The 26,974-nt window shown below is 40.5% G+C and overlaps 1 protein-coding gene across 1 annotated transcript in view; it reads right to left on the reverse strand.

Annotated features, from left to right (window-relative positions):
• Positions 1-26,974, reverse strand: part of ADAM22 (ADAM metallopeptidase domain 22) — a 136,065-nt gene that overhangs the window by 55,592 nt on the left and 53,499 nt on the right. Inside the window, exons 4-5 of the mRNA XM_010562646.1 lie at positions 17,455-17,521; positions 3,288-3,370 (exon numbers count right to left, since the gene is read on the reverse strand). Of these exons, the coding sequence (XP_010560948.1) occupies positions 3,288-3,370; positions 17,455-17,521 (150 nt within the window). The remainder of the gene's footprint in view (positions 1-3,287; positions 3,371-17,454; positions 17,522-26,974) is intronic.

Consider the following 26,974-nt stretch of genomic DNA (forward strand, 5'->3'; position numbering starts at 1 on the left):
TACTAAGGGCTTTAAGCTTGGCCATAAATATGAGCTCTAAGTTCAAACTTGGCACACAGTACACAACAGCAGCATGAAAGCAAGATTATTTATTTATTTAGATTACTCTTTAGCAAACTTTTAGGCACCAAAAAAACACCACCAGAATTATAAACAACAATATAAACAACAAAACCAGATACTTTTCTTTTTTCTTACGCAGCTTTTTTTTTTTTTCCCCCAATCCGCAAAATTGATTCTGGTTCTGCACAGGACCAGATCCAGTCAGTAAAATACTGTCATTCTTTTCCTGACAATTAAGAAATATAAGCATATATTAAGCTTGTAAACCATTACAGCTATTGATGAGCATACTTCTCTTAATATCATTCACTTACAGGGTTAACCATGTAGCATTCACAGAAGTAGCTTGAGTTACTGACTATATAACATACATCAAGAATGATCACAAGTATATCTACAATTTAAAGCTGTTTCACCTTTCAAATTACCTGTGCCTATTCTTTAAAACAGATCTTGAGATAAATATTCTAGCACCTGTTAAATCTTCTTTGCCTGGGAATAAGATGAGATATGGCAACATCCTGCAGCTCTTAATCAGGCAAAACTTCCTTCCCTCTAATTGCAATTTTACTTAAGCACAGTCTGCAAGACGAAGTGCTATCAGCAAATGGCTTCTCATGCGACTGTTGCACCCAGCAGCACTGACCTCTGATCGAGTCACTCAACAGTGGCAAGAATAATAGTCACGGCTGACCTACAGATCTGACTTGCCCACTCAAAGCGTTCATGGCTCTTTTCCAACCGACTTCAATAGTCCAGTGCTCTGTGAACAAATCACACACTCATGGATGTGTTAGAGAGAAAGCAAGAGCAAAACACGGGCCATTTCAAAAACCTGAATTTTGATTATGTATATTCTTCAAACAAACAAATTTGTAGTCGTGAAAGTCTAATTTGCAGTAAAAACAGCAGTTTTTATATTCACCGCCAGTGGGCAGCAAAATCATAGACCAACCTGGTGTCAGTGCGACTGGCCTTGAAACACAGGACTGGAAGTCGTGCCTGACTATAGCTTATTTATATCCCAGCAACCAGTGTGTTTTGCATTCAAAGTTTTTTGTGTTAACTCATAGGAAACTGTAGTTACTGCATGTCCCACAGAAAACAAACAAACAAAAAAATCCAAACAAAATGGCTCACTCGGAGTTAAGGTTGCAGATACATTTTTCATTAGCAAAGTCATTAAGAAGAGAAGAAATAAATAATTTTAAGTATTCTGTCAGACAGTCATCCAACTAATTTAACTAATAAAAGGAAGACCACAACATAGACATTACCAGCAGAACAACTCATGATTTATGATTAAAAAAATACAATATTTTCTCACACGTATGAAAAATTCTGTTGTTACTGGCCAAGATCGAGTGGTACTAATAAGTAAGAGAGGAGATTAGCAAGAACTTTGGGAATATGAAGCTTGTTATTCTTTTAGAGGCATCTGTTTGGTCTTAGGCACTTCCTAAAATTCACGAAAGCAAAGCTCCTGCCCAGCAGACCTTATTAGAAGATAACTCTCCCCAGCTTCCCTTATTCCAGTGAGACACTCCAAACTGTGGTTGGAAGCTAAGGAGCTCTGATTGCTGGTGTGTGTTTCTAGTAATTACTTAGCATTTAAAATCAACTGTGGAGGAGCTAGTTGTAATGATGGAAATGCAGTGTCAGAGAATGTGAGTTTAATACAGCTCAGGAAAACATTACTTTCTCATGCTAGGTGCCGGAATTCCCAGCCTGCTATGGTAAACTTCATATTGCATCTTGTGTGAAGGAGAACTCTGCTGAAACTTTATTGTATCAGAAAAAGGAAAAGAAAAAAAAAAAGATACCTCTCAACAGAGATCTGAATTATACAGGGAAAATGTGCATCTTTCATCACATAACTGTATTGGAAGGGACCAATCTGAATATCAGGCAATTTAAGAATACAGAGCAGCAGGAGGGTCAGTCTTAAGATCAAACCCACAAAAGGAGGGCAGGAAAGGACACACGCAGGGTTTCCTTGCTTTCTGCTTTTTCTCCTAGGAGTTAGCAGGGGCCAAGACCTAATGGATTACTGCTAATGGAATCCATGCAGTGGCTCAGGATGCATTAGGATGCTACTATTTTTAGGCTCACTGTCCATACCGAAACTGGGCTCAGGTTTCTTGAGCTGCTCAACCTTTATCATAAAAGAGATAAACACAGCTATAAATCGGACACGTGCAAGGATGACAAGTCTTCTGCATGTATTCTCCCCCTTCCTAACAAAGAATATACAAACATGAAAGAAAGACACTACTTAAATATGTGTGCTTATATGGCTGATACCAAAACTACAGAATAGTTGGAGACAGACAATAAGCTGAAGATTTCTATCAGCTAAGCCCTGCTTCCTCAGAAAAAGGCAAAGCTCAGGTCATCTCCACACAAGCTTACTTGCTGCAGTGACTTTTCAAGCTGATCTCATTATCGAAAGCACTGAGGTCCTGTAATTCCCAGATTCAGCAGACACTGAAGTTACTTGGTTGCTCTGAAAACCTGACTAGCATCTTTCAATAGTGCCAAAAGCAGACAGGTCCAAAAGCTGTACAATCAACACACAGATCTATATAACCTTCGGATGACAGACACTTTAAATTACATTATCACTAAAATTATGTACTTTAAAAAAATACATTATTGCACAATTTTATATCCTTTCTTCCAGATTTTCCAAGATTTTACTATATCAAAGGTATTATCCCATGCACACAGCTTAAGGCCAGCAAATCTGTGAAGAAAATGGATAGGACAAGAGAAACTCTAAACTGACACTTTCCTTTGTAAAGAGAGTAGAAAAGAAAGATAAAATACATCATTGTAGCAACAAGAAGAGAACACAGTTTCCAAATGGTTCATGTCAATACTGGCAGTGTTTTTTATTCTTCTAGAATAGGAAGTTTTCAGCTACTTTTACTCTTCTATCTCTATAATAATTACCTTAAAACAATACCTGCCCACTGTCATATGTCCTCAGTTTAAAAAAAAAAAAGGAAAGAAAATCGCGTGCTTTGTCAGTGAATTCTGAAATCAAAACCAAGGCTTTTGCAAGGTTCAAATTAAACCCATTCTTTCTAAAGATTGTTGAGGACTTAATATTGGTAACAAACTAGTAGGAAAATAAATAGCACTTATTTTACTATAAACAGCTTTATTTTGCTTAAAAGACTAATAAGCAAAGGCCAGTAAAAACAAAACAGCAGACTTACTGTAATCCATGGCACGTTGACAAGGCAACAAATGATACAGGATTTCCTCTAATTTCTCCCTGATAATAGCAATGTTCTCCTCCCTGAAATTGAAAATTGAGACTGTAAATCCACAGGACATCCCATAATATCACACTCCATCCTGTCACGACACTGCTTTTTCATAAATGCATCGCCAACCCACTGACATGGCACCAAGAAGGTTTGGTACCTAGACAAACTTCATAATTTCAACTCTCTACACTGAACAGAGATATTTTCATTGTGAAATCCCTGGCATCCTGAGACAGATTTCAGAGACAAATGATTCCAGAAGTGCTCATCTTTCTTCATTGACTAGGAAAAGAGTTTGAAATAGCAGGTTTAGATTCAACACCTGGTCTGCACATGGCTACATCAAACAAGATGAACTCTGCTCTGAGGGTAAGGCAATTTCCTACTTCTAAGGAGAAAAGTATGCTTATCAAATAATAATAATACTTGATTAAAAAAGAGAACAAATCAGAAGTGTTCACTAGTGCTCCAAAACTAATGGAAATTTTCAGTATAACCAAGCAGTAAAGGAATACAATGAAAATTAATATTTGCCTCTTCTCTTCTGCAAACAAAATATACACCTTTCAAATCAAATCCAGCAGACCTTACTCAAAAAATCCCCCCCTTAGTTTCACAGAAGTCACACTGATAACAAACTAAGCCCTACTGCACATGCACTGAATGTATTCAGTATTGCACAAGGTCAATATTCGTATGCAAAATTAGAAGAACAATTCAAATATCTCCTAAATTCTCACTGCCACTCTACCCTGCAGAGGAATGTACCTATTAGTGCCTTGCCAAATTCAGCTATGTGATATTACTGCACTATGGTTGGTTAAAGGACTATGAAGAAGATTTTCAGTGCTTTTTTTTTTTCAATAACAAAACTTTACTATTTCTATTCCCCACCAGCAAATGTATGAACAATCTACCTAGCCTAATGTACCCAGCCATGTGAATATTTATGTCCGTTTACTGCAGTGAGGGAAAGGCATTACAATTACTGCTTTTTCAGAAGCCGGTAGTCACTTGCGTGATGCCTAGGACAGTCATTTTAGACATGTGACATTAAATGTTCTTGGATTTTATTTTTCAAATATGAAAAAAAATTAAGCAAGGTCAGGCAAAAGGCAAGGAAACACATAGAATATGTTGGTAGTTCTGTGTTTTGATCAGGAAATCCTGTTCTCTTTTCCACAAGGCATGCAAACTATTTTTGAAAGTAACTACCAAGTACAGATGCCTCCGTTTTGAGGTGCTCTCCTTAAGAGAGTATAGGAGCCTGTTTGTCAGAGCGTGGCTGCGTGCAGGGAAAGAGACCTGATCTCAGCCTGGTCACTAGAAATCATTAGTTCCTCCTCAAAATCTTCTCTGGATCATTCATGCATGCCGTGCTGCTGTTGGACCCCAAAGCACTCAGTGCAGCATACCTAGGGGCAGCTCACAGCTCCTGTGACCAGCAACAGCAGCGCTACAGAGAAATGCAACACCTGATCCCACAGACTACGACTGACACTATTTGGCAGGCTTGTTGCTTCACTCTGCTAGAAGAATCCTCGTGGCATATCTTCCATTAAAAGTGTTACATTCTTTTTCCCCCCACAATTTCTTTCAATCTCGTTATTTCCTCTCTTCTATGTACCACTTCTTCCTTCCACTTGCTGCAGTGACAGCAGCCACCTCCACTGCCTATCCACCTCGGTGTCTTTTTCTCTGTGTATCTGGTACAGATACAAAACACTTTCACCAAACTGACCTGCAGAGTGACCATCATGCTACCCACCATGGGCACCTCTCTATTAAGATGTCTGCAAGTAAATGCTACTGGTGCCATGCAGGTAGTGTTCGATGGGCTGTTCTAATGTTTATTCGGCTCATGTCCATGAGAATCTCCAGGACTGACCCTCCATACCAGGCTACAGCGGGGTGTCTGGTGGAAGACGTATGACCCATCACCCTTGGACCAGCATTTCTCAGGACCATCAAGCATTTGGGACTCAGACGGAGGACAAGTGAAAAGGAGATGGCCTGAGTTTCTGCTTTGCACTCACATGCATTTTAGCCACCAACATCCTAAGTTACATAGGATTTTAGACAGGCTACACTTTCTTTGTTTTTCCTAAAACCTTGGCTCATTTTCTCTATTTTATTCTCCTTTTTTACACCTTCTTACTTCCTATATCTTAGTTACTTTAAGCTTTCTTGAGATTTTCCTTCTTTCAGTCTGTAGGATTTCCCCCACTACGGGATCACAGTCTTGCTTAAGGCTTTCAGGTCTTTCTGCAATATGTGAATAAAAAGTAAACAAAGAGAGACTCCAGTAAGCTAATAACAAAACTAACAATCAAACTATATGGATTAGCTAAAACCTTCTAAGTAATAAAATACTCTCTAAACAGAACTCTTGCAGTAGCATTCCTGTAAAAGATATAACTGGAGTAAGCACATGAATATGGGGATAATATTGAGAACACTATCAGTAGGGAGTTGTACAGACTTCTAGCGGTGGAAGGAATGTAGAGTAATTAGACAAATTGGTTTGTTCTCAGAAAGTGTAGTTAATATGTACCAGCAGTAGAATCTTAGGCTCCATTAGTTTGCAAAACCATGTCTTTGCAACCAGGAGGAACATTTTTTCATACTAAGAATCCAAGTCTGTGGCTCAAAAGTGTGTTTTGATCTTCTTAATGAGAATCAAATAAATGGCCCATGATAGTATCTCCAAATTAATTTATTCCAGCATAAATCCATGACCAAACTTTTATGCATACAGATCTAGAAAAGAAAAATGTAAGAAAACCAGCTCTAAATGCTTGCCTAGGAAAAACACAACTGACACACAAATTCTATTCTATTTAATCAAATCAGTTCAACTCATTGATCTACTGAAGTTCACAGTAATTCTGGTGGAGACAGAAACATAACTGATTTTCTCTGTCTCGGGGATAGATTCTTATCACTACAAAACATATATTTATATATGCTAACATCTGGGGGATATTTTTTACACATGGACTTATGTTCCTGTCAACATAATGTAAGTCACCTCAAACCAGTTAATAAAATATAAGGGCTTTATATGAAAATAGCTTTTTTCAAGTACTTGATGCACTAGTGGTGTGTTGGTTTGGGGTTTTTTTCTGAAAAGAACTCTTCAGTGTGAGAAACTCTGCTGTCAGGATACTCCTAAATGAAGTTCTGAGGATTGTTTTAATCTCAGCAGGGAAATAAGAGGTGATGCAGTGAAACCAGACGACACTAGCACTGCATGGCTCTGGGAAGACTGACTGCTTAGCACTCCTTAACAGTGTCTCAAGCAGATAAAACATTCCAGTAACATGTGGTGGGGAGGGTGCGTAATTGTGTATTGTACTTTTGGGATTCTCATTTTCAACCATTCACAAAACCTGTGAAGAGAGAAGCACTTAAAGCTACAAAGTCTGGGACTAGTTCTGTACTGAGAGTCAGGACAACTGAAGGGACTCAGGTCAATGTTTTCTTTAGAGCACATGTAATTTTGGATGAGAAGTTTGCTGTCATTGCTTCCCTGTAGTGCTGAGGCTGAATTCCTGTTGGTTTTGACATGTACTAAAGGTCTTTTATAGCAGGTGCTGTAATAAAATACACTCTACTACAAGAAGAATTGCAGTATATGGGAGATCAAAGACCACCAAAAGACTAAACATAATCATCCCACCTATCTTCTTTTAGTCTGCTCTTGGAAACTCTCACTGAAGGACTGGGGGTGTCTCTCTTCTCTATTGGTATCTGTAACAGTGAGATAGGAGCTGAAAAAAATCTTCATTTTTTTCCTAAAAATATTCTGGTCCCATATGAAAATTAAGACTTCCCCCAAGAGCTGAAATTAGCACCATTTACCAACACCAGTTTAGTCCAGAGCATCAAGGGTGTTTTGTGAAGAGCTATTGGCTTCCTGTAGCTATTAAAGCCCCTCTCTGCTCACTCAAAAGCAGGCAAAAATTGCCCATCTCAGCAAGTCAAACCTCCACACTGGCCTTTGTCAGCTACTGGGGAATGGTTTAGTGCCAAGATGAAGAGGAAATAAGACTGCTCTTCTAACATATGCCAGCCATCAGTGTGAGCAGCACATTTACCCCTATCTGCTTTAAAACTGAACCTGGCCAGTAGAGTCTGGGACAAAATTAGGCTAAATATCATCTCCTACGAGACAAGGTCAGCCCAGTGACAATGCCTGTGACACAAGGCCTGTGACACACACATCCACATACTCATGCTATATCCAAAGGCAGTCTAATGCTACAGCAGAAAGAAGTTCAACATTTTTGCCTCCACAAGGCGCACAGCCACTGTTCATGCTGTGGTTAGCACAACACAAGGCAAATATTCTGCCAGTGCCCGTGGCATGCAGTTTTCCATTTCCTTAGTTCAGTAAGTTCTCCTTCCTTCATGAAACCTTTTAGCCTTACCAGTGACTTCCAAGAGCAATACAGAATATACAGATGTTTAATAGGAAGTCTATTGATTTGGGAAGCTAACAATCCAATAAAAAAAAACCCAACAAAAAAAAACATCAGATTTACCCCAACAGGGTCAATTAAAACAAATGAATCACTATGATAGTTTATGACTTAATCTTCATCTTGATGCTTAAATTGGATCAGTACAGCAAAATCCTGAATTAGGGGTATCTTGCCCTGTGAATTGCTACAGCTCCTCACCAACCAGAATGCAACCCTTTTTGCCCATGTCAGTCCGAGCTTCCCTGCAGCCTGTCTGGGTAGGTAGTGTGGCAAAGATACTAAAAATGAGAAGGCAGAGATGTTAGGAATGCAAGTAAAATCTGTCCCCATTTCTATCCTTTAAGATAGTTTGTCCCTGCCCAGAGAGGCACCAGCTGCCGAGTAAACACAAAAGAGATGAAAAACACATTAACCAATACTCACAGTGAAGGGGGGAAATAAGCAAAGCAAAAGAACAGCCATGACAGTCAGTGATGGCAGCAGTTCACTTTTCTCTGCAGTCTCAGTGAAACAAGCATCTGCTGACCATACACCGACAGTGTTTGTTATTCACCTCAGAGACACTATGACCTTCCCAGGGGAGGAAAATTAAGGATGCACATTCATCTGCTTTCAAATAAGACCTGACATCAGATCTTCAAGTAAGCAGTTTTCTGCAATTAGGGGAGGTGCTGGCCATTAAAACTCATGCTGCACTCAGGCACTGACCCTAAAATTAATAACTTCCTTCTTCCAGCAGCTACATATTCCCATTTTAATGCTCATTAATCCAAAGGAAAGGAGATTGCTGGTCTAGTTCAGTTCCTAGTAACACAGCTCCCTCTTTCCTTGCAGCAGAAAGCTCCCAAAAGGCCAGCTAACGACTACACCACCATTCTGTGAAGTGCCAGATAACGATTAGCTTTTTAAAGAGCTACCCATTGTGGGGTCACTAGTTTTAAAACTGCTTCCTTAGTAATCACTGAGATCTATTTACAAATTACTGATGCTTGCACAAGTTTTGACCCAGTGATAACTAAGGCTGCATGAGAAAGAGCAACAGGAGAAGAAAATGCACACCCTCTCACTGACTTCTACTTACAGATGGGTTTCTATTTGTAAATAGAAAAGTCAAAATGGCACTTTGACCTGTGTAACTGCATGGAGAGAAAACATCTTGTAATTGACATGTGCTTCAGCAAAGCCAGGGGCCCAGCTGGCATGACTGTGCTGTCCTGCAGCACAGCCCTGGGGTCAGCCCTTACACAGCTCAGTAACAACTCCAGGGACCCCTGGCATCACCTCTTTGCAGAGTAGGTCTCTGAACTTAGTTACGGTGTACTGCAGACTCCTGAAAGCCAACTGTTTTGAAAATGTGAATGGTGCCTTCCCTTTGTAGGAGGACAGCTATCACATGTACTCATACAACTCACAGCCAACATGCTGTAGTGACATTAGGTTATAACACTATTTCAGATTTTGAAATCAGAAATACGGATTCCAAAATTAGGATAAAGCATCACCACTTCTAAGGCTTCTCCACAAAATGCCAATGTTTAAAGACCGCTGGAAGCACTCTTAAAAAACAGAAGACACACATGTACGTGACAGAATCCTGCACATAGGCGACTCGCTCCAACTGCCGTTGGTGACTCATGGTAGGTGCTTTCAGCAGATGGCATGTGCTATCAGCCCAGCTTTCCGGTTTGGAGGCCAAATGAGGACTGTGTTTACTGCCCAGTAGCTACGAGAGAAGATGCTCCATGAACGTAGCTGCAGGGCATGGACAGAGAGCTCATGCCAGCACAACGCCATCTGGTCTGGGAGCTGCCTTGGCATCTGCTTGGGAAACAGCCTCTTGACTTCCCTTGCCTTACCTTGGTGTTAGAGAAAATTATTTTAATTATCAGCTGCCAGATAAAGATGAGGCAGAGGAGAACAGGGTTGGTTACCTCTTTCTGCCTACTCTGTTGTCTTGAAGTCGGCTCTTGTAGCAGTGCCTAGTGTCTCCAAGTCATGGCATACAAGACATTTTAATGACAGTCATTTTGCCCGGTTCCTGCATGCCTGTACATAGGGAAAAGGGAGCAAACATTTTAAGGGACTATATGAAAATTCTTCATAATCTACCCATACTGATCTGTCACATCAGTTCATCAGCCTATCCCGAGTCTGAAGCCAAGTTATAAGCACGTGATGTACAGGATTACTATAAACACAACACAGAAGATGAGATGTTGGCACGCACCTACATGGATACCAATCAGTCAGAAGAAGATATAGTTCTGAGTAAAATAGAAAAAAATACTAATTAGATTTCCTTATTGGCTCATTATTTCTGAAAGATGGAAACTTCTCTTTAAGTGATAATTCAGAGCTTGAGACTGTGTCTAGAAACATTAACCTACTGTATATAATACAGTCCTAGTTCAGTATCCACAGGGAACAACAGATGCGTCTAGGCAAAGCTACTTACAGAAGTCAAGATCAAGTAAAGATGTCAAGCTAAAGCACACTGAAGTCTTGCATGGAAGCACTCTTTCAGAAGTACAGCAGCTTCAGTTTGCTTAGCTTAATTCCCCCTCAAAGGGATTAAGTTAAACCCCAAAAGATACTTTTATTTTTTAATAAGAGCATCTACAAATGGATTTAATGTTCTTTAATGTTATAGTAGTAGTTAATTTCTCTTAGCTATACTCACTCCTTGCATGGTCTGAATTTACAGAACACTTGGTTGATGCCACTCTTTGCCTATGCACACTGTGTGTTGTAGCTCATGGAAAATAACTCATGAGGTGCACAAAGTCTGGCAGGACTTTTCTGCAAATTCAAGCACTGGACTGCTGCCTTCCCTCTGGGGCATGTGAAAATCGCAGCAGAGAGTACTCGAGGTGACTCCTGATGGTCACAAAGTCACCCAACTTCTCACTTCAGCAGAACCAGGACTTCCTCACTGGGGCCCACATCCGCAATGGTATGTACGTTTTAAGCTCTCGATGGCTTCCACTTTCTGACAATTTTTTTTCCCCTCCAGGACTAGCTAAAACCACTGGATTTATTTTTTTATGTCACAAAGAAAAGGAAGACAAGATAATTAAACCTGCAAGATCCTACATGAGTCACGATCTGAGATTCATTCTAGTGTAGTATATTCAAAAACATGGCCTGGGAAGGACTCCTAATACTCAAAGCTGCCACTTTTAATTTCCTCCTCCTCAGGAGCAGGATGTATGTAGAAAGTAAGCTAGTAACAGCAGGGAGATAAACAGATATAAAAAAATGTTAATGCCAATATACATTAAAAGTGCCAGCCTGCAGGACCATTAGGTCAGGCAAATGCATTATATACAATGGCTGATTATTTCGCCCTGGTACCCCACAGAGGATACTACATTTTACTAAACCCCAAAGAATTACCTTCATAATTCAAACAATGCTAAAACAGAAAAGTGATTTATTTCTCAATGCCTATCGACTCACTGCAGCAGCATGACACTGCTAAAAAAAAAACATGTCTAGAGTAACTGAAAACACACAGAAATGTAAAAATTTTGTCAACTCGTCATCAGGGCACATACAGTAACGTTAATTCTAGCCAAAATTTACAAGAAGTAATTTGACGAGTATACCCTGGGACCACAGTTCCCTTTGTGATGGCAGCATCCTGTAAGGTAAGAACCGTACAGTCATTCCCTGCTCCACTACTACACTCTGATCTTTTCCTTCTTGTGGAACTTTCCATTTATGAACTCCCATTGTACAGCAAAAATGCCTATAATTAGTCCCTAAGTGAAAGAAGTTGCCATTTGTTCTATCCGATTTCATCCCATTTTTATCCACTCCATTGGTCAAAGATAGCCAGTTCTCCATCTGATCCTTCTGTGCACTGTAATGCTTCTCAGTATTGTACTGCTAGCAAATTTCATTAATATACAGATAATTTTTTTTTCCTAAGTCATTAATGAAAATAGTTGATGAGAGCAGTCTGAAGATCAACCTTGTAGGAATCCCCTGCTAAACTGTGTCAGACTCAGACTCCCTGTCAGCTCTTCTTTGGCTAGTTTATTGCTATCACTAAAAAGCAGATTATGGCCTAGATTTATTAATAATTTGCCATGAGGAAAGCAGAGCTCTGTTGAGGGAGTAGAGGAGAGGAGATCTGACAACATTAGGGAACCCTTATTCAAAACAGTCTCTCAAACAAGCGAGCAAGTGATTCTTCTGGTACTAACAGCTTCTCTAGTCTCCGGACACAGCCGAAAAAGCCCTGCCAGAAATAGGCATATAAAATTCATGCATTTTTTATGATTTGTTCCTTTTGAGTTTCTTTTCTCCCCCAGGGGCTCATCACCTGGTTGTGCAAGCTCCAGGTACATGCACACACAGCTCCCCACCAGCCCCAGGCTCCAGCCTCCCACAGCAGAGTCTCCCTGCACTCCCCTCCCATCCCAGCCAAACTGGTGCTCTGGTTTTCAGGAAGAAAATTTAATCCCTCACAGGAAAGCCTGTTTAGCATACAGGCTTTTCTGGCAAGTTGAAACACCTTCCTCTTTGGTTACAAAATGGTGAGTTATCAAAAGCTGAAAAGAAATTATGAGATTCTGCTACAGAGGTCGGACAGTAGATGCCCTTAAAACTGGAAGATGCTGGTGGAAGCACCTAGCTGTAAGACTGGAAACATACCAGTCAATGATAAAAATGACCTGCTCGCTGGCTTGATGTTTATCCTGGCTGCACTGCAAATTATTGTAGCCTGTTTGTACCTGTGGCAATACAGCAAAATGTTGGAATGCTATTTAGCATAAGATCTCACCAAACACAGGCACTAAGATGTGACATACACAGGCTTTGCCCTCAGTCAAGGGACTGTACCTTAACAACTCCTTTGAGCACACCAGATTTGAAGGAGGGAGTTAACAGAAAAAGCAATATCCATCAAGTCAAAGGTCCCCAGCACTCTCCAGCCTTTCAAGATTTTAATATTTTTCTCCCTTTTATATTATTTTCCTAAAAAACGGGCATTCAAAGAGCCCTTCAAATACACATCATGGCACACACAAGCCAAGACTTTAATCACAGCAAGGCAATGAAGAACAACAATTTTTCCCTTCTTGTGCACAGCCACTACAACAGCTGTAAGCTACAGTAACAGGCAGTTTACGCACACTACTAGCCAAACAACGCACATAACAAAAGGAAATTATTACTGTTTTTGCAAACTAAGGGCTCTGCTTTGCTGTGCAGCATTAAAATGCATTTGCCCCACAAACCTCATTCCCCAAACTGCAAGGACGGCACCTCTGCTAGAGCCACCGCAGAGCACGAGGCCACGCTGGGGCACCCCAGCTCTAGAGGACAGCCACAGGCAGGTTGAAGGAGGGCACCGGGCATGGCTCTGCCCGCGCTCGCTGCTCCACAGGCAGCGGCTGAGCACCACAGGGGCCAGCAATATGGCTCAGCACAGCCGGGGACACAAAGCCACAGGCAATCTTAAGCCACAAGGCAAGTTTGGCCAAAGTTTCTCCATCAACACTACAATGAAGAAAAACAGTACCTAGCGTTTAATATTACTCCATTTATGTTGTTCTATGTTATCATGATTATGAACACAATGTGAAGTAGAAGCAAAAAGCAACATTCTTTCATGCTGTGAGCACTCTTAGTGTCATCTTGTGCCCATAATACACAAACTGTGTTTACACCAACACACTTAACAATTTTAGGACTGCCTATGAAATATAGTTCCTTCTAGTTAAATTTAAACATGCCATCAAAAATTCATGGCATGTATCTACCACAACTCTACCTGTGCATGTTCTCTAACTGGGATCTGAAATATTTTCATTGCTTGATTTTTTTCAGAAAGCAATTTTCTAACAACTCATAGAATTGTCCAATGTTTTGGGGGAATACAGGCAGAAATATTTATTTCTACACTCTCCAAAGAGGAAAACTGAAACATTTTATAAGAGAAAATGTCACTGAATAGGTATCAGTTGTTCCTTCTGAGGGAGAAAAATCCAGCAATGTGAATTACTCAGCACTATAGCTGTTTTTTGCCTTTCATCTCACTGACAGCATCAGTGACAGAATGATAACCCAAAAAAGAGAGATAAAAGCACACAGAGGTATACTGCAGCAACATTAAGCATACACAGTTGAGTATTTATGTGCTGTGAGCACAGGACGATCTGGACTGACACAATCGGGAAAAGGCAATGCATGAAGGGTCTTTCTCTTTCTTATTGATTATTCTCTTTGCTACCAGAGAGAATTTAGGCCAATACTGCTGCTTCCCTAGCAGTTAGAGACATGATCTAAAGTAAAGGAGGGTGCGTGGGGGAAACACTGAAATAATTCAAAGACCTTCCTCCTTTTGTTTTTCTTAAGCACTGCACATTGCTGCTGGTTTAATAAGAATGTCTTAGGTGCTGCCTAACTGCCAAATCAACAAGGGTATCTCACAGAGAAGTCTCTCTTCTGCAGCGGCTAAATGCTGGCACCCTGCAAAATCATGTGTAACATGTTCCAACTTCACAAAGGTCTAATGTATTAATGAATTATGCAGCAATCAAATGTAATTCAACTTTCTCTTACAATAAAAAGGTGTGTTAAACTGGGGACACTCCTCCCTATAAAAATCCCTTTGCTCCTTCAAAGTGGCTTTTGTAATGACCTGAATGTTTCTCCCTTTCCCTGCCCCCGTCTGCTCTCTGAAGCATCCCAAGTAATGGCAGAAGATCCATATGTATTTTACAGCACAGGAAGTTTTACGGCGGGGGGGGAAGTGGAGAGGGGGAGGAGTGGCAAAAGTAGTTACGAACTCCACATCGCGTATGAGCCCAGGCAGGCATCTGCTTCCCGGACACATTCATGCCTGTAACATTCCCAAACTACTGTGTACGTACAGCTGCCTTCCCACAGTGATTCAAAGCTCCTGTCTTCTCCCATATTGCTGATGGCACAACAGCAGCACTGACGATATGCCTGTTTGTGCAGTATTCCTGCGCTGAGAAATGCAAGGGGGAAATATGTATTTTAAAATACACCTCTCCTTACGTCACTAAGAAGACCAAGAACAGAGGAGGCCCTTTTGCTGTATAAACAGGCTTGCTGAAAGCTTGCAGCTGGCAGTGGATGACAGACAGACTTTTTCTTTCTGTCACCGTTTCTCTACCAAAGCAGCGAGAGAGATGTTGCCAGACTGCCTCTGTTTCTGCCTACAGCCAAAGACAAATTGCACAGAGGTGGGTAAAGAGCAGCTTGTCGAAGCAACTGGTAGAAACCTGGCTCCTCTCTGAAATACCTCTTCTCCTGCTTAAGAAGATGCTGCATAGCAGAGTGCATATTTTGTGATTTATTTATGTTGCACCCTTTTGCTAGCTATTTTTAAATAAGTGTCTGCACAATCCCTAAAATCTAGTATAATAATAATGTTTTACCTGGTGCGTATTAGAAGTACCAATTTAAAGGTAGTTCTACCAGTTACAGTAAACAGTTTCCACAGAAACTGAAGGTACTAAATCACCATCATGAAAAATTCTTGTATTTGGAGTAAGATTGGCAAAATATTTGATGTAAAACCAGAGTTCAGTTTCTCAAATGCAAAATTGATACCACTGGGCTTTTCAGAAATTGTTTGACAGATGAACAGGACTCTTCAGAGCACTTAGAGGCACTCTGAAAAATACTAGCAGGTCAGAGGGAGCCACATTTATTTTTAAACAACTACTGGGTGCTGAAATTAGCCTCACTCAGTGTCTGGCATAAAAATGTACTCGGCAGCCTGCGCTCTTCCAAAAATCTTTTGATATCTGAACTTTTCTGAAAATGTGCCCATGACTGTGGCCAACAGGCTCTTCCGAACATTTTGTCACAGCAGCTGCTTCCCTCTCCTTCAATCCCAGACACTTGGTTGCAAAAAAATGAGCAAAAAATATACGTCCCCCTTCCTGGCACACTTCCATAGGACTGCTGCCTGCCAAACTCCCGGAGCAGTGAGTGAGGAAGGGGCAGAAGACCCTCCCAGCAGCCCCAGGGACCACCCTTGCCAGTATAATGAAGTGCAGAGGGGGAAACACACCACCTGGGCAGCAATACACCTCCTTTGCACAGCAAGGTGCAACCCAGCGACCCTTTCACCCCCAATTCAGTCCATCTCCAGCACCAAGGTCAACGGAAACAATGCTGGTTCTCTCCTTAAAGCAAGTTTGAGAGTACTAAGGAAGGCAGTGATAGCCATCCCTGAAAGTACACCACAACCCTGCACGGCAGTTAACTGAAGTGAAACAATCTCTGGGACCCTGGAGACTGGGAGATCTTCTGCCCAGAAAACATTTTATGACCCTTCCTTTGAAAGGCCCAATCCTCCTGTATCTTCCCATGCAATTAAGCAGTACTTACATGAGAAGAACCACTGATTTCAAACATTTCCTTGCTTGATTAAGGTTTACTCATCAGAAATAGATTTGTCCTAATTCAGTGATGGGACTTGGATAGACTAACTTAGCTAACTTGCATATATACCTTGACGCAGACAAATGGATTGTTTTGTTCTTATTAGTATCAGCTATTATCTTTATTTCTGCTTTGACTCATATTCTGAATCTGAGTCAAGACTTCTTGACTGCAGATCACGGCTGACTGAGAAATTAGTCTTTACAATTTAATGGAACACGTATGTGTTTGCCTCAGTCTGATAATGTGTGGAGACTATTATCAGAGAATAAAAAGAAAACATATTTCAAGCTTGCAAATGCTAGAAAAGGATAAACCAAAGGAAACATGTATCTTCAGCTACTTGGTAGCTAAAGGATTGCTTTGTCCATTTCCACTTGTGCTTTCACATTGCAGAGGTTAAATAATTTGTTTCAGGATATTCAGGTGATCTCAGATTTAGTGAAAGACTTTTGGGGTCTTTTTAAATTAATGTAAACTTTGAACAAAAGTTGACCTGATGGGCAAATTTAAAGATCTTCATTATGTACAGCACATATTACATTCACGCACATTTTACATAATCTACAGTAATTTTATACTAGGCTTATACACAATATTGTCCTAATAAACAGAAGGTCCTCAAGGAAATTCTCCCATGTCATATGCAAAAAAAAAAAAAACAACAACCCACTCCTGCAAAGGCAATGGAACATTTCACGGAAGACAACTCAAGAAACAGGATCTTGTAGCCATCATGCCAACAAACATCCAGAGAAAGAAACCCACAATTTGAGATGGTGACTAGATATTTGGAAATATACAATAAATCTTGCTATTCTCACAAAGAAGCTCATTAAAAACAACAAACTTGGGGTTTAGTACAATGAGGAAATGCTAGCTACCAAACCAGAAAGATTTTCTTGAATAGGCATCAGAAGTAAATTATGTTTACTAGTAAAAAGAACTACCACGTATACACTTTTCATGGATACCATTTCGATATAAACATTAATGTACTAAATTTGCCAATAAATTTTATTTGTCATATTTTAAAAGCTGAAAGTTAGAAGACATGAAACATGCTTGCCTCAGAAGGGTAAAACAAGTCACCTGAAAAATCAGATATCTCTCAAGAAAACAGGTGAGTTTGCATTAACATCAATAGCAAAGCAAATTAAAAAAGCAAAGCATAAAAAGGAAATTCTTACTTTAACTTCCACTGTCTTCCCACCTTGCTCGATATGCCTCTCAAGATATTCAGAAGACAGCAGGTCACTGGAAGAAAAAGAAAAGAGAACCATAAGCCTTGTGCATGTGTTCTTGCACTCCCTCTCAGCAAGCACTGATTAAAAATTAACATTTGAAAAGGGCAAGACCTGCAGGATACTTTTCCTAAAATGTTCATAAAAATCACTGAAACAACCACCTTCAATGGAGTTACACAGTGCATGGGATACATTGATTTTTAATACCAGAAGGCGGGACAAGGAAAATTGAGGGGGGGCTTCTTCACAGAAGATTCAAAACCAGCCACTGATAATGATTTTAATTCAAGAGACTTTTCTATTTGCTGCTAAAAGAGAACAGTAAGGAAGTTAGGGAAAATTTAAAAAAAAAAAAAAAAAAAAAAAGCAGCAGGATGATAAACCAGTTGCAGTCACTCCTGCAGCAGGCTATATCTGAGGGAAAATGGCAGCTGCGTCCAGCAGACGCCTAAGGACACAACGGCACAATAATGAAATGACCTTGTAAATTCAGTATGATGAGCTCAGGATCACTCTAAATAGGTAGGCAAAGCTACCCGCCGCAGGAGCTGCACCACACCATAGGGTCGCGGCCAGTTCCACCCGGTGTAGGTGCTAAGGCAGGCAAGCGGGTGCCATGCTGTCCTGAGGCCCCAGGGCAGGCCTCCATCAGGGCCCATCCCTCACGCCCGCTCCACCCGGGAGCCCAGCAGCTTTAGCAATGTCAGTGGAAAATGCTCTGGGCAACAGCAAACTCAGACTCAAAAGTACACAAGGCTTTGGAACAAACGCTGAAGACAAAAAACAATTAGACCTGAGGCAAATGTATGTAAGTTAAATGCACGCTGTATTTACCAAGACACTTCGTGCTGAACCAATCAGATCCTCGTAAGCTATTTTCTAGGCAAGGAAATTACATCAGAAATTTCACTAAACATTTTCAAAGATCACAAAATTTTAACCTAGATGAAATCTGTATAAAGATTTGATATTGTCCCACTTAAGAGGTGATTAAACTGGAAAAGATGAAGAACTGGTAAAGAAAACATGACAACAGGCACGCTGACTGACACGACAGCCAACAACCACAAGCCTTCTCAGCAGAAGAGGCAAAATTTAATGTTTCTCCTTCAAGCAGTGAAATACCTAGGCTAGGGGTGAGCTGACATGCTGTGGGAGAGGAAGGACAGCAGAGCGGTGCCCAGGGCAGCAGCCACTTGGCTTCCCAGAGCTTCACCCTGGCTAAACAGGCAGCAGGGCCATGGACTTTTTTGCTCACATAGGCATTGGTGACTGCCCAGAGCAAGCCCCGAGTGGGACGAGGTTGGTTAGTATGGGTCACTCCATATCAGCCCTACAAACTGCCAGCTTGATATTTGCATTAATAACCCAGGCACAAAAACCAGGAGCGCTCTAACGAAATATGCTGATAATGCTAAGTTGGAAAGCATGGGGAATAAAGAAGAATATTGAAAAAACTCCCACAGGAAAGAGCTGGATGATCTTCAGGACTAGATATTAGAAACAGGATCAAATTCAATTGTACAAACAGCAAATTTATGCACTTAAGGGCTGGAGGGAATTTGTATTATGTTGTTTTGGAGGGCCTGGTTTATAAGGAAGTGAGACATGACTGCACTTGTTTCTGGCAAAATGATTTGCCAGATCAATAGACTGTCTTCCTGAAAAACACAACTGTCATCCCAGAATACATGAAAGAAGATGTATTTCCAGTCAAACTGAGGTAAGATTAATACTACTGTCCAAAGGAGACCTCTTTTCAAATACTGCAGACAGATACTGGACAGCTTTGCTTAGAAAGTCCAATTACCCAGAAGCACAGAGAGGCTCCTGAGATAACCAGGGAACGGAAAGCTCCTGAATTCTAGCAAAAAAATGAGTTGTGAGTGGATCTGAATGCACCAGGGTTTATACATCAAGATGTAAAGCTAGGCAATTAGGCTATAGAAAATGCTGGCACAACCTCAGATGTAGATGGACTGTCAATGAGTAAATGGAAACTGGAAGTTAAAAAGAAGACTTTATATCTGAGTGCAAGTGACAGAGGCAACAAAAAGAGGGATGCTAATAAATTTCTGAATGGGATCATCCATGGGACAACTGTTCATGGAGGTGGGGTCCCCTCAGTCACAGTGAGTTCACAGCTGGGTGCTGCTGAAAGCAGGAAGTCTCAATGCCCCCTCAGCAGCAAGCATTGAACCTATCTTGTGTCAGCACAAGCACTCATCAAAATATTCTCGGTCTCAGAACTAACGCTCATCAAAATACTCTTGGCGTCAGTACTGGCACTCGTCAAAGTACACTTAGGAGGATTCAACAAACCATGGTTTTGCTGCATTAAGTAATTTAAGTCCCTTGTGAAGAGGTACGATGAGCCCCAGAGCTAACGCAGGGAAGGGAAAATACCTCAGCAGCTGTAAACAGGGAAGGAAGAAAGGGCAAGCATCTCCTTCAGCCACTGCAGAACCGGCATAAGCAGCTGCCCCCAGATTCATGCTCTACGATGCCCTTAATTCTGGTCAGGCCCATATACCTATATTGATGCTTTGCACAGCAGCCTGCAAGTGACCCATTAATGAGGAGGACCTAAAAGAGATGCTGTTGAGTTACTGATTACAATCCTCTAATTCCTCTTAGAAGGATTTAGGATATTCATCCACCTGGGGGAAGCTCAAAGACTTCTATAAGGCCTGTATGCCTTTTCCAGATTTAGAAATTTAGACAGATGCTCTCTTAAAATTCACTTAGTTTAGCTTGCTTAAGTTAGATACATGGTTTCTCAGCATTCACTACACTTTCTTTCCAGCAAAAGTCTGTGCTTCCACACGTTTACTAAAGCTACCACTATAGCTTAGGGCTCTACTTGTACTCTCAGCTATTTCTGGGGGAATCAGTTAAACTAAGACCATCCTCCTTATCTGATGGCCACAAAGGGATTTGTGCCAAGAAAGATGCAAGAGATTATAAAATGTAAAATATTAAAGTATACAGTACAAAAGACAGAGATCAAACAGAATGACTTAACTCGGAGGGAGTTTACAGTTGTGTTTGGAGGGATGACAAGGAGAAGCACAGGGTCTTTGCATGTGGGTCTGACAAAATTATCGCTTTTTAGAAGATACTGCTGTTAATGTTTTTATGTTCTGGAAGATCATATGTTATGTTCTCTAAGATCTGGAAATAGTGTCTGGCATAAGACAACAAAGAGATTGATCATCCTCTGCCTTATACAATGCAAGAAGTAGGAGGTAACAGAAGAGGGCAGTAAACTCAAAACCAATGAAAAGAGACCTTTTCTGGCACAGCCCCTGGTTATAATGTGGAACCTCTTGCCGCAGGAAAGCATGGATAGTAGAGCTCTGTACTGGTTTTCAAGCTGGGAACAGACAAGTTAATGGACATAACTGAGGGCTGCCAAACACACAGAAGTCACACCTGACTCAGAAATTCTTGGAGTCCTGGAAAAGGACTCTGGGGAAGCCTCATATGCGCTTGTTCTGCTCTTCTGCTCCTCCCTCAGCATCTGCCTTGGGCCACTGGGACAGGACAGTTGGCCAAGCACCCCTCTGACCTGACCTGGGCCGCTCTGCCTGCACCCTGGCAGGGCCCTGTTCCTCCCAGGGGTTATGTAGGGTCTGCTGGCATCCAGCTCCAGGGTTGCTGGGGGCCAGTCCGCTGCTCTCCTCCCACCCACCACCCCTCTGATGGACACACCCACATTGTTCAAGTTGTGTTTACTTTCAAAGTAGGCCAAGAGAATGATTCCTAAACAGGTCCATCCATTTCATCCTCCTGCTCGGTCCCTACTTTCAGGACAAAAGGGCTGGAAATGGCTGGGGAGCCGCTGGCATACCGCCGCCTCTCAAGGTCTGTCACAGGTGTCTCGGTTCCCAAAATGAGCCTGGCTGGAAGGGAAACACCACGGGGCCACCAGCCTGCACAGCTCCTGGGAACTGAGCTGAGAGCTTACAAATAGATGACAGGTCTGAAATTTAAAGACATTTTTAAAGCCTACCTTAAGTAACGTGGCAAGCAGGATATGTCTGGGAATATTTTATCAGTAGAAAAACCCACAAATTACGCCATGTTATGCTTTATCATTATTGTTATGACTCACTGCACAGAAAATATCATAAAAAACACAACACTCTTGCAGATCCAATAACGTAATCAGTGCTATTACAAACTAAGCTACAACCTAACAGTTATACACAGTCTTGGAAACTTATGCCAAAAGATACACTTCTCTCATGAAATCACATCATAGGTGGACTAATGTTTTGTCTTCAGTAACAGTGAGAAACATAACTGTGTAATTTTAATAAAAGCCATTACTTTAAAACCAACTAAAAGCTATAGTGAAACACTTGTGAAACACGATGAAAATTACTTAAGCGACATAAGACACTGAGCAATCAGCGTTAAAATAATATGTATTTCAACATAAATCATACAAGTCTTTCCTATGGCGGAGATGAAATAGGAATAATTTAGCTTGCCTGCCAATCTATCCTAAAAGCCATCTTTTTCAGTTTAACTAGTAGTTTGGGTATTAATTATAAAGAAGATCTGCGGGGGGGGGGAACAGATTGTGGGGGAAAAAAAAAAAAATATCTTTGAAAAATGAGGGATGTAGAAAATTACAGTGGAAAAAAATCTACACTATAAAAGACAATATTACAGAGCGACATTTTCAGAAACATTCGCTGAGGCGTTGATACAAATTCTTTGAAAAGGCATGGCAAAAACCTGCATATGTTAAGACCCAAAAATAAAACATTTCACAGGAAAGAATCACATGTGATCTGTGGCTTTTACAAGGAAACACCAGTTATGCTAATAATAGCAATTCTGTTTTCAGAGGCGTTACTTTAAAAATGTACACAAATGAAGTAGTGTAGTTTTGTTTACAGCAACATCATTTTCTGGAGCATTATCTTAAGTCACAAACATATGAGCCCATCACATACAGACCCAATAGCATAAGGGCCAGAACAAAAAAAATGAGCAAGATCCTCTCTGCTCTTCCAAATCTCACAAATAGTCACAACAATAGTACACAGGAGTAGGGGGCTGGGGGATTTTTCTTACAGAAGAGGGCCCCAACTAAGGAAATTATCCTTATCCAAGATCATGCATGTATACCTTGAATTAACTGGTGCATTTGCATATGAGGTTTACGAAACCAAAGCTGGGATTTAGAACCAAGGAAAACAGATGAGCTTTGGAAATAGATGGGTCCTCCAGCAAAAGAGGCTGCTCCAGGAAAGCAAAAAGAGAGGAAAAAATGAGATGGCAAGAGAAAAGAGGACAAAATGGGCCAAGTGTTTAAAGAAACAAACAGAAAAAAACAGGCGATTATAAAGCACTTCGACTTGAAAGACGAAAAAGAGGCTATTAAAGATTTTTGAAAAGGGAACAGGTTTGCATTTGAATATGAAATGGATAAAAAACTGGGAATTATCCCTGGAAATTAAATAGAAACTTTCATTTTCAAGAAGAGAAGGAAAATGCCCATTACCAGCTTCTGAACTAAAATTAACTCTCCAGATTTAAGAGACTGTAAAGATGGAATGTCTAAAAGTTACGGAAGGAAAAGAGCAGAAATGACAGGGACCTCTTTAGAGGCCATAGGAAGAATTACAAACTTAAGAAAGGCAGAAATAAAGGGAGTTCATAATCATAGTACTAAAATGCATCTTTGTTGGCATATCAGTGTTATAAATGAGAGAAATGACTGGCTTCATGATATCCGATATCATTGCTGTATCTCCTTGGACACTGTGGGAATTCTTTATCATTTCTTCTGTCTGTTCACCCTGATTTCTGTCTCCACAACTCTTCATTATGTACACCTGAAATTTCAGATTAAACATGGTGCTAGACAAGGACATCAAATGCAAGATCTGAGCTGAGATGCATTACTGAAAAGGAAGACAGTTTTAGCTGAAATCAGCAGAAAGGCCTGGATGGGTCGAATGCCAGTAGGAAATTGCCATCAGGCATATGCAGACATTCAAGAGAAAACGACGGGTTCAGGGAAATGATGGAGACACTGATATGAGAAAGATGCCATATCAATTGCATAGTTAATGCTAATCCACATTGCAGGAGCAAGCTGTGCAAAGGGAGCCTCCTGCAACATCACGCTTGAGAGGGCTGTGGTAAAAGGAATGGGCACTGTTTGGGTATCAAGCACATTAAGATGAGGAAACTTCCCATTAAGTGAAAGATTTTCCCCCAATGGTGTACATCCTCTACCAAGTAACCTGGAAAGGTCTCAGTTGTAACTAAATTGTATAAGAGGAAGTTATCCCCCTCAAAAGAAGGGAAAAAGGAGGGAATCAAATTTATATAGGAGATTATTGTAAAAGATGGGAAACTACCAGCATGGTGCTTTGAGAAAAGTGCTGAAAGACTCCTTTTATTAACAGGACTAATAGATATGGAAGGAGTGACAAGGGGAGGTAATTTTTTAGAACACCCCATCTTGTACAGCAGGGAAGAGAAGGCAGGGTGATTATTATCATGAAACAAGGACCAAGAAAGTAGAAAACTAGATGAAAGTGAAGAGAAGGGATGTTTCTATCTGCCAGTCAGTAAGAGTGCAAGGGACAATTAGCATTACCTCGCATTACACTACGGTCCTAAAACATTTCCAGTATCGGCCATGAGCTAACTAAAAATTACAAGATAAGAGTCAAAAAAGCCACTTAGCCAGCAGATTTCTGTATCTGACTAGCTAGGACATTTTAATTCCCCTTTATCCTCATGCCTACCCAAACACCTTCTCTCTGCTCATACATGATCTTTCCTTTGCACTTCAGGGGGGATTAGCTATCTCCATACTCCATGAATCTATCTGCTTTAATAGCCACAGCTCTAAAACTTTCATCCCCTCCTTCCCCTCAAAAGAATTGCTGCATTTCTTTTTATGTGGGTAGTTAATTTAATGACTGTATCTGCTAAGTTAGCCAAATGGACTAATCAATCAGAATTAGGTAGCTTCTCTTAGATAAGGCAGCAGTTTTCACAGTGCCTACTTAGAGGAAGGAAAAAACAACTGAGAAAACCAGAGCCAGTTCTTGTCTGCACAAATTGAAGCTTCTCCCCCTTTTTAAATATTCTTACTGTGCTTTTCTGTTCTTGTTGATGCTAATATGAAGGGGAGAAAGGACAAAGTAATTTCTTAATGTTTCTACTCCTACTGACTATTTAAGACTTTCTTCATAAAGAAATTAGGGACTCACGAATGGGTTGAGTCCTCAAAAGATTATGCACAAATGCTGAGTCTTACCCAATCACAGTCCTTTCCTGGAGCTTAATTTCACATTTCAGTAACAGACAATGATACACAACTGCAATCTCTGATGAATTTTCTTCCAAATACTAACATTTGCTCAATTTTTTCCTCTCCAGGACTTCTCTCTCAGATCTCTAATGCCATCTGACTTGAAAATGCACTTAGTCCCTTTATCCCTTAATAGCTAATTTGCCTGTGGAACATGATAGTAACTGCCCTGCACCTGACTGCAGACACCAAACTGCAGAGCAACTCTGCAGCCCTGTGCAGGGCCTCCACCTCTAGCGTCAGAGATGAAGTCTTACAGCTCTACCTTACAAACAGCATGTGTTTGATTTACTGGATTGGCTTCATATCTTGATGGGAAAAGGTTTAAGCAAGTTGAAGACATTCTTGCTCAGTTTCACTAAATCTCTATTACACACATGGTTCCTATTACTAGCACAAAAAAGGAGAGCAGACACAAGAAAAGCTGCAAGGAAAACCTGTAAAGCAACAGTGGTAGTTCCAATGCTCAGGCTCGTACAGCCATATCCTGATGCTGGACATGCCTTGTACACATGAACTATACTTGAAGTACATCCAGCTCTCACTAACAGCAAGCATTTTGTGGTTCCACTGTCCATCTGCAATTACTACATCACAGACTTTTTGGTCCATCCTTATCAACTTTTGCAATTCAGTCTGATCTCCTCCATCTAAATGACCACATGGGCAATTTTATGAGAAATCACTGTAAGTGTGGCACATAGTGATGAACAGATACTGCTTTTATTATCCAGGGAAAAAACTAAGCTTTTATATTTAAGTTCTGCAGCTAGGAAGAGAGACACTTACAAACTAATCACATTTCTTTTCACGATGTTTTAATGAAATCTGAATGTAGCTCTCTACCCCAACGACGTACAAATAAGACAAACCTAAAGCAGCTCTGAAATCATAATTTCAGATTCTATTTTTTATTGCAACCTAAACATAATCAAATTATTGTTAATATTTCTTGCATCAATATTAACACTTCTTAATATGAATATTGAAATTGGTCAGTAACATCTGATACGATATATAATGAAAATACTTTTTTAAAAATAAAGCATTTTAAAACATTTTGTGGCACAAGCGCTGCAAAGGGCACAAATTCAATACAGCAGTTAATTCATCCTGCTGGTGATGGAGGGAAGGTGATTACATTCTTCTCTGTCAGACAACAGGGAGATTTAATCTACTGCCCTAACAAGGAAGCTGCACCCCCTCACACAGAGATTCTTCCCAGTATCCAAGTGGAGACACTGCCACTCACGATGCCACAATGATAAACCAGAGACTTTAACAAGCATAAAGAGTAGATGGCAGCTGCTTGCAAGACTCTTGTCAGGCAGAAAGATGAAATAGGATTTTTCTAGTTCTAAACTTATGTTTTCACAGCCAGAGTTGAAAGCAGTCTGGGCAAGGTTCACTTATGCTGCTGCTTACCTAGTTTTTCCTTACAGTACTGATGGCAATGCAAGTGTCAATAAAACCTCACTCTGATTTTGCTGATGAATAATTTACACCTGTATATCTTCAGGCAACTGCTTTTTTTTCCTACAGAAATTTCAGGAGTCCTATTAAAATGAGCAGGTATTTTTAGACCGTGTTCATACCACTACTACAAAGCAGCTTCCTCAATGCCATTCTGTTCATACACTTGTTACTTTAAAGTCAGGATAATCATAGCTAATTTTAGTATTTGAGAAGGTGGTAAATTAATAATAAAGGGAAGAGGCAAGCACACAAGAGGCAAAGGCTACACGTATTTCTGCACAAATCTACTAGTGTGGTCTAATCCTAGTTTTTAATACACCTCTTCATACAGTCAAGCTGTTTTATACTATATGGAAAACCACTTCCCAAGTAAACTCACTTGTGATTTCAAGAACATTTCAATCCAACTCTTTGTTCATATTTGTGTATTGTCCACAATAAAACTGCAAAATTAAATGCTTAAGTAAGCGTTATAAAATATCAGCCATCTCAACATGGCCCCAACATGACTTTATGCTATTAAATACAAGCACATACATTTTGCACAGGACACCTGTATCATTTAATGAATGGACATTACTAAATATTTTTATTTGGTAGCTTCCTTCAAGATTTGCCCTCAAATTTTAATTACTG

This window comes from Haliaeetus leucocephalus, unplaced genomic scaffold (assembly GCF_000737465.1).
Source record: "Haliaeetus leucocephalus isolate CR32 unplaced genomic scaffold, Haliaeetus_leucocephalus-4.0 Scaffold0, whole genome shotgun sequence".
NCBI classification, from domain to species: Eukaryota; Metazoa; Chordata; class Aves; order Accipitriformes; family Accipitridae; genus Haliaeetus; species Haliaeetus leucocephalus.